We start from the raw sequence: 8496 nt of genomic DNA, 5'->3' as shown, positions 1-8496 counted from the left end.
TGTGTGTGTGTGTGTGTGTGTGTGTGTGTGTGTGTGTGTGTGTGTGTCTGCCTGCTCCTCTCTGTTGCTCTCTCTTCAGACACAAATGAACGTGTAGAACAAGTAGGCCTATGTCTTTTAGAAAAAAACGATCACAAACCACAGTGACACTCAATAAATATAATGGAAAGGCAGGTTTTGATATCTCATCATTATCATTATTATAATCATTATGTAAAAAAATGGGAGAGTAGAAACTCCAGCAGAACAGCAGGCAACTGAAAGGAAAATCAAAAGTGATGGCTAACAGGGGATGCATATTTGATCATTTATCAGAATCAGATCATTAATGTCATATATAATGTCTTCTACATGGTTTATAATAGATTGTCATAGTGTTTTCATGCGGGATTCGCTGGTGACTCGTGGAGCTCTGTGGCACAGCGTGTGCGGTATGAACAGCGCAATTGCTAAACATTGACGCCAGAAGGAAGCGGGAAATGCTTCACATCAGGTGTGCAGTTAAAATTACTTATACAAAAAAAGGAGTTGGCGTACACATGAAGAAAGGAAAATAGAACAATCTACAGTAAAAGTAGCGGAAGGAAACAATGCCAGTGGAACTTCACTATTAGTTTCCGGGAGAGCTATTAACATCATTGGACCGAAGAGAGCAGAGAAGAAATAACAGTAAATCTGTGAGGTGGTAGTAAATAAAAAAGTGTAGGTTTTAGTTTGTCCATCAGTAAATGTTGTAGCTCTTCTATACCAACTTTTGAGGCTATGGTTTATAATTGTCATGGTGTAAAACCTATGACTCTAGATGAGTTCTCCATAACAATACCATGTCGATAACAGCATGATTAAATTGAAAAATAGTCCTGAATTATTTGTCTTGTATGTATCTTTAACATGTCACGTGATATGCTACTTCAGTACACGTCAAACAAATATTACTGGGACCACTACAAATGAACATTTAATATCTATATTCACATCATAGACACCACCACTATCTAACCCTATAACAATTTAGCCACAAATAAGCACATAGAGCATCCATGGTCCAGCCATACAGTATACAAGGTATTGAACCAGTTTACAATCTGTCTGATCGTCTGACTGCTCATGCTTCAGGCCCAACGCACTTCGTATGTCGCCACTTTCGAAGATTTTAGCAGTTAATGATGAGTACAATGTGATTATTACCAACAGGAATGATCGCAGAAACTTTGAAAATTAGACCCATGTTTTAACAAACCAGAATAACCCTTTAACACACTCGGTGGTCAATAATACACAGGCTCTGCCCTCTACTGGGCTCTGTGGGATGTACTCCTCTCCAATCCTTAGCCTGTGTTTTAGTTAGACACGTCCTAATTTGTCAGCTATGTTTATACAAATTTAATTAATTCAAAAATTCAAAAATTAAAAATTAATTTAATTTTTTATACACGTGCTCGGTGCTCCGGATTGGCCATGAGCATTCCCTTTACAGTCCATTAGAGGGTGGAGCCTGTGCTCATAAAACTAGGATTATAATACACAACCTTTGTTCACTAACACAGCCAGAAGAAAGCTGATGCTACAGATAATTATTTTCAAATGAAAAACCTTCTTATATACTGCCCACTAAAATAAACTTTATAAAGGGAAAACAACACATTGAACCAAAGCATATACAGTATGTCTGAGTGTGCTGGGGGAAATTACTTAAATAAGCTTACTATTTGTGTCTTCTTTTTTTTCTTTTTAATGGCTCTGAAGAAGCCTTGTTTTTCCTTCTCTTTGGCAGGCTCTGGAGGATTCATGACCATTGCTTCTGCAGCGTTCCTACGTGGCAAATGTGGAGAAATTGTTCACATGACTCATGTTTTTAAATACAAAAGAAATTAAAATCATTGTGTAAAGAAACACCAAAGTAATTGTTTCTTGTTCACTTAATATTCAATGTGCACTCTCATGGTTTATCAAAAGAATGAAAAAAAAAATTACAATGTTATGTACTTGACATGTTTTTGTTGTTAATTTTCACCTTGTACAATCTAGTAGATCTTAATTAGTGTTGTGACAGACCCTATGTGACAGTGCAGTGAGGAAAATTAGTGAAGTAGCTTCAGAAACACTAATTTATCTTCTTCTTTACACGTCTACTTCTAAGGTCAAAGTACATTGTATAGAAGCTCAGTTCCTAACAGTTTAGAAAAGTGACTTACAATTGTTATATATGTCAGAGGTCACACACCTCTGGAGCCACTAGGGGTTAAGTGTCTTGCTCAGGGAGACATTAGTTGATGTATAGCAGTGGGGAATCAAACCCACACCTACGGCATGTGTCATATCCACTGCGCCATCAACACCACTTTTAATTTCCTTTGAACAACCTTGAATGTTCTTCTACAACTTGATCTTAAGGCGTATAAATCGCACGAGACTTTTTTTTTTTTAAGATAATTTTTTGGGCATTTTAGGCCTTAGCTGAAGACATGAAAAGGGGGTAGAGAGAAGGGGAATGGCATGCAGCAAAAGGCAGGAGAGCAGAGTCGAAACCGAGGCTGCTGCGTCAAGGAAACCTCTATGTGTGGGCACCTGCTCTACCAGGTGAGCTAGCCAGGCGCCAAACACACCACTTTTAAGGACATTTTGCGTGTCATCTAACGCTCTGTTCTCATTTCCAACTCGTCAGTTTTAAACGTGGGCTTAAGGTTGTGAAATCAAACAAAACCATTTGGTTAGGTTTAGAAAAAGACCATGGTTTGGCTTAAAATAAGCTTGTTACGTACAGTTAGTTAGATAGTCAAGATACAAAAAGTCAACGTTGACTTTTGGTTTCACACGGGACACAAACAGCGTCCTCCTCCCCAGGGGACTTTGTCTATGCCACGTCACAATTTAGTTAGAAGAGATTAAATGAACTGACACGGGGAAAAGAAGAAGAAAAAACTTAGTAATAACACGCCTGAGAAATTTACTTGAGAGATTGGGATGAAGTGATATTGATACACTATTTGGTGACACCAGGGTGAAATGTATTGTGTTGTAGTGCCGCCTGAAGTCACCATCAAGGAAAATGCCATTCCAGTTCAAATACTAAATTCTCACCAATCAAAAGCCGTCTGGCGTTTGGAGTGGTTGACCATGGCAACAGGGTCTCCGGACACTACAGGTATGACAGGCCCTCGACCCTGCCCAACACCGTCATGGAACGAGGAGGAGTTGTCTGGTCTCGGGGAAGGGACTGAGGAGACACAGGGATGAGAGACAATTATTAAAAGTGTATATCTCTGCAGAGTCTTGGTTGGTTCATTTTAAAAAGAATATCTGCCTCGGATGGTATTAATCTGTGATGTGTCATGTTATTCCACAATGTTTTATTTTGCTGTACTCACATTTTCCAAAAAACACCATGTCTGTCTTTTCTATTAAAGCCCAAGTTGAAGCATCTTTTAACTACTGAGTTCTCCCTTTATAATTGTTGAACACAATGTAAAACGGCAAGTGTAGAAAGATAAACTTGTTCCTTAAAACCAGATATTTTCAATTGATCTGTCAGAGACTTCGACATTTTGTGTCAAACGAAGGTTATCCATATAGAAATAGACACCACTAAATAAATAAAAAGGAAGGCCAAAAATGGTTTAAACCATATTAAAGATTAATTTAGAGGCCCCCATGCATTGACTCTGAGGACCATCAAGGGTCTCTGACCCCCCGTTGAAGATCTCTGCTTTAAACTTTTCCTTTTGGTATTTTTTGGTTTGTTTTTGTCCTGCCTTGGTTTATAAAGCACTTAATGGTTTATACATGGCTGTTTACTGTCCCCCAGGGTAAAAAATAATAAATGTACAAGCATATATATTTATTTTTTTATTTTAATTTATTCTTTTAAAATAATACGTAAGTGTATTTTTATGTTGCCTTACATTTCTTTTACATCTTATCTTATTGTCTAATCATGGAAATCATTTTTGAATTGCTAAACAAATAAATGTGGCTTGCCAAAATAATTTCCTTTTCTGATCCCACACGACACACATAGTGATTACTACCTCGGTAGAAGCTGCCTACTCTCCGAGGCATGGACTCAGTGAAGATCATCCGGTTCTCCTTGGAGGAACCTCCATCCTCGCCATGAGGGTCATGGTACATGCCGACCTAAGAAACACACACGATACAGACGCACAAATACACACATGGGCACAGGACCATACAAAGTTCCTCAGTATCATCATATTTGTGAATGATAATATCATCTAATCTCACTTCATTTCTTATCGTTAGCTATCACATGGTTTGCTGGCTCACATCACAAGACAATCGGGACAATCTTAGAGCTTTTCAGTGAGGTTACATTTATACCAGCGACAACGTGCAGTGAAGCTGTAAAAACAGAAAAAGCTATGGAAACCAGCGGTCAGAAGAGCTACTGTCTGTGTTCCTTGAAGGAATTCAGGGGGTCGGACCTCGTTTTTTGAGCGCTGTGTATGAAAAGCAGCAGTGTTGTCCCTCGTAGAGTCTTTGATGGGGACACAAGGGTGGCTCATGTCATTAGGGGACTGTTCGCTCTGTTGAGAAGACGGACAGGCGCAGGTCAAAGCAGACAGGGCAAGCAGTATGAAGCAGTGGCAATGAAAATGTGAGACAGTGACAGTCCCTGCACACACGCATTAAGTCCTGAAATACCCACACATTTTCAATACATGTGTTAAAGAAAAGATTCACCCTTAGACACTCATACATGTCAGGAAATGTGGTATTTATTCATTTTTTAAGATAATCGTTTGGACTTTAATTGATAGGACAGCTGTAGTCGGGAAAGGGACGACATGCAGCAAAAGGTCCTAGGTTGGAATTGAACCCTGGGCACTGGGGTAAGGACTGGGCCTTGGTACATGGGGCATGCACTCAACCAGGTGAGCTACCGGGGCGAGACATGGTATTTATTTTTGTGAATGCACCCAATTTTTCTCCTGCTTCAGTAATTTCCAACATTTATCAGATTGACTTTCCATAATTTCTAGTAAACAGCATTACTTTGTCACACACTGTACTGTTGGTGAAGAGACGGGGTTAAAATGGCAGGTTATAGTGAAAAAAAGTTAGAATTGGCGTCAAACTCCCGTGGGCCACAATGTCATCTGTGTATTAAAAACCTCTTGCCTTGTTCTTAGGTTCATTACTCATGATTTACCTTTTATGAAACGATCAGTAGTATTTAAATAGTTTTCCTTTCTAATTTTGTGGGTCCCGAAATACATTAATGTCATCTTGGACTATGTGTTAGCTCATGTGTTAGAGAGAGAGAGAGAGAGAGAGAGAGAGAGAGAGCGAGAGAGAGAGATGCACAGCAACTATAATAATGGCTAACTATAATAATTATCGAAATATGACTCACAATAATTAGCAGTGGGTACAATGAAATGATATGATGTACAGTGGCAATTATGGTACAGTAACAGTAAAGAGAATAGAACTATGACTTCTACTACTAATAATACTAGCAGTAGGGGTGGACTCTGAGCAGGACCACGGTAGCTGCTGCCACGATACAGGCTCCACCACGATCCAAAGAAACCTGGGAGGCGAGAAAGCACAAGGACTCCGGGAAGGAAACTGAGTTAGTATCTCGCATTATTGGGACATGGATGTTTATGGATGGAGAAAGAGAGGAGGAGAGAGAAGCTCAGTGTGTCGTGGAAGTCCCCCAGCAGTCAACCTATAGTAGCATAATTATAAGGGCTGTTCTTTTAAGCTTTGTCAAAGAGGAGAGTTTTAAGGTCACTCTTACATGTGGAGATGGTGCCTGCCTTCCAACCTAAACTTAAAGCTAGTTCCAGCTCTGACTGCCATTCTACTTTTGGAGACTCTAGGAAAAAATAAGTAACTTTGCATTCTTGGAGCGTAGTGTACTAGTAAGGCAATAGGGTACTTTTTTAAGCCATGATGATCCATGACCATTTGTCCATATTTTTTTTATTTAAAAAATGTATGTTTTCCCTATACATTTTACTTTTGGTTTAAAACCATCTGTACAATGACAGATATGTCATTCTGGTAGAGAATACTAAATCTGAATACTAAATCTAAAAAAACTAAAAACTTATAGTTATTCAAAAATACATTCTGTATATTATAGTATCTTCAGTCTAAATCCCATCATAATATTGGTGTCTTTAAATTACTGAAGACATCAGGCCTCAAGAGTTTTCAGAGTAAAACGTTATGTGCTTTTTTAAGGATGCGCTGTGTTGCATTGCAGTGTTGCTATTGTTCATAAGGAGGTGTGTATGTATCCTGACTGAAGTAAAGTTTGTGATGTTTTGTGACACCATTTTGGCCCCAAAGTGTAGACATAGTAGTCATGAATTGTTTACAGTTGGCTTTTTGTTGAAAAATACTCATCATCATGTGATATAATCAACCCATTTTTACAGTTTTAGTGTCAGTATATTAGGGTGAATGTTTCCTTTAACTAACAAACACACTCGCAGGACTGTCTGCCACTAACCCTCGTCATGTCCTCAGTGCAGTCCTCTCTCGAAGAGCTCACTGAGTGTCCAGTGAGGGTGGTCCGGTGCTGCAGTTGGGGGGAGAGGAGCTGTAGGCTACTTGCACGTGTCGGTATTGCCTGCCCTGGTGGAGGTAAGCCCGCCATGCCACCCTCAATACCGTGTGGTCGGTGGCGCTCTCTCCTCACGTACATAGAGTGGCGTTGAGGCCGTTGTTGAGATGAGAAGGGTGAGGTGTAGCCCAGACCGTAATGATAAGACTCATGTGGGGAAGGCAGAGTGTGAGTGGAGGGCATCCCTGCTCCGCCCGGGTCCAAGAGCTCCGGAGCACCGGCGTCCTCTGAAGAATAGCGAAAATATCAAAGTCATTAGATCTTCAGGTAATGATTATTTTCATTATTGATTAATCTGCTATTTTGTTTGATCAATTGGTTAATCTATAAACTATGCATGCCCATGACCAGTGTGACATCTTCAGATACTTTCTTTATTTCAACCAAAAGTCAAAAATCTAAAGTATTTCATTTACAGAGATGTAAAACAGAAAAAAGACACATTTACTTAAATGATTAATCAATCCCGATATTGTTGTCAAATTTTCTTTTGGGGTATATTGACTTATCTATTAAACAGCTAATAATGTCAGCACTACATGTCGAAGTTGTCATTTGTTACATGACAGCCATTAAAATGACTGTAACAATTACACTAACAGATAACATGTAATGACAATTATTTATGACAATATCATTTACAGGGAGATTATGAACTAGTTCCTGAAGATGCCTTGTTACAGAAAACTCTCATGGTTTTGTATGAATCCCAACCAAAAGACTGGAAATGCAGTTGTTTGACTTCTTTTTTGCTTGATAGAAGTGTCTCTGGTGATAAGTTCAACAGTGAGTGGGGAGATCTAGTGTGTGATGTACTGGATTTAAATACTTTGAAAGACCTTGAATTTTTAAAAAGGCTGGTTGAAGCCTAAAGTCAATTCTTAGTTCAGTGGGTAATGAAGTTGGTTTGTTGAATATAAATTTGACTGTCAAACCTACCTGGTGCTAAGGTTTTATGTCTGGATTTGTGTCTGGATGAGGAGTCCAGTGTGCTGCTCTCCATGCGGACATTGCCGCTGCTACGAGAGGCGGGGCTATGCCCGGAACGATCACTGTGTCGGGTAGAGGGGCTGCCAGGCGGCCCCTGGGGACCTGAAGGGGCGTTGAGGTCTAGACAGCTGGCAGGGAAGAACCGGGTCCCGGGTCCCACCCCTGCTGTTGTGTTAGGGTCATCTTGATGGATTCGACCGTCGCTGAGGTTCCCTACAGATTTTGCATCACTCAGCCCACTGTGGCTCTTGGACAGGCTGAGATAAGAGGCTGAACTCTTAGAAGAGGAGGACATGGATCCGTGGGCAGAGTCGGCCATACTGTGGGTGTGTCGGCCATGTTGCTTCTCTGCTCCAGACTGCAGTGTGTTGGTCTTGCCTTCCAGGAAGGTGTGGCGGCCTGCCTGCTGCTGCTGCTGCTGCTGCTGCTGCTGCTGCTGCTGAGAGCGAGAGGAGCTGGGTTTGCTGTGGCTGTACTTCGCCCCGTGTCCCTGGTCCTGCAGCTTTGGGGAGGGTCCCAAGCTGAAATCAAACTCTGTCTTGCCTTTGGCATCTTTGGGACTGAGGAGATGTGGCAAGTTGTTGTTAGTCAGGTCTTTGTTGGATGAGGCAGAACGATTGAGGGTCTGGGACAAGTACTGGGCCTTGGGGTGGAGCGTAGGACTTAAACTGGTTGGGGACGGTTTGTTACCGTTGAGGAAACTCTTGTTGCTGAGGTGATGGAGGTCCCCATGGCGAGGGAGGCTGGAACATTCTTTGCTGTTGGAGCGGCGGCTCGTGCTCTTAGTGTGACTTCTGGAGGGACAGATGACACTTGCATTATATCAGGCTTCTTCTTAAAGTCCTAATCTTTGGGAATGTTGCACACATTTACACACAAAAATTATTCCCTCAGTTCTTTTTCCA

At 40.9% G+C, this 8496-nt stretch overlaps 1 protein-coding gene across 5 annotated transcripts in view; it reads right to left on the bottom strand.

The window, feature by feature from the left end:
• Positions 1–8496, bottom strand: part of cdkl5 (cyclin dependent kinase like 5) — a 32343-nt gene that overhangs the window by 4631 nt on the left and 19216 nt on the right. For 4 of the 5 annotated variants that reach the window (XM_032512821.1, XM_032512837.1, XM_032512859.1 and 1 more), the window contains exons 13-18: positions 7541–8385; positions 6488–6828; positions 4443–4544; positions 4029–4134; positions 3082–3217; positions 1707–1812 (exon numbers count right to left, since the gene is read on the bottom strand). In XM_032512821.1, coding sequence (XP_032368712.1) covers positions 1707–1812; positions 3082–3217; positions 4029–4134; positions 4443–4544; positions 6488–6828; positions 7541–8385 — 1636 coding nt within the window. The remainder of the gene's footprint in view (positions 1–1706; positions 1813–3081; positions 3218–4028; positions 4135–4442; positions 4545–6487; positions 6829–7540; positions 8386–8496) is intronic. The other variant, XM_032512848.1, reaches the window with a different exon arrangement.

Source organism: Etheostoma spectabile, chromosome 1 (assembly GCF_008692095.1).
Source record: "Etheostoma spectabile isolate EspeVRDwgs_2016 chromosome 1, UIUC_Espe_1.0, whole genome shotgun sequence".
Lineage (NCBI taxonomy): Eukaryota > Metazoa > Chordata > Actinopteri > Perciformes > Percidae > Etheostoma > Etheostoma spectabile.
This window is presented reverse-complemented; position numbering and strand designations above follow the sequence as displayed.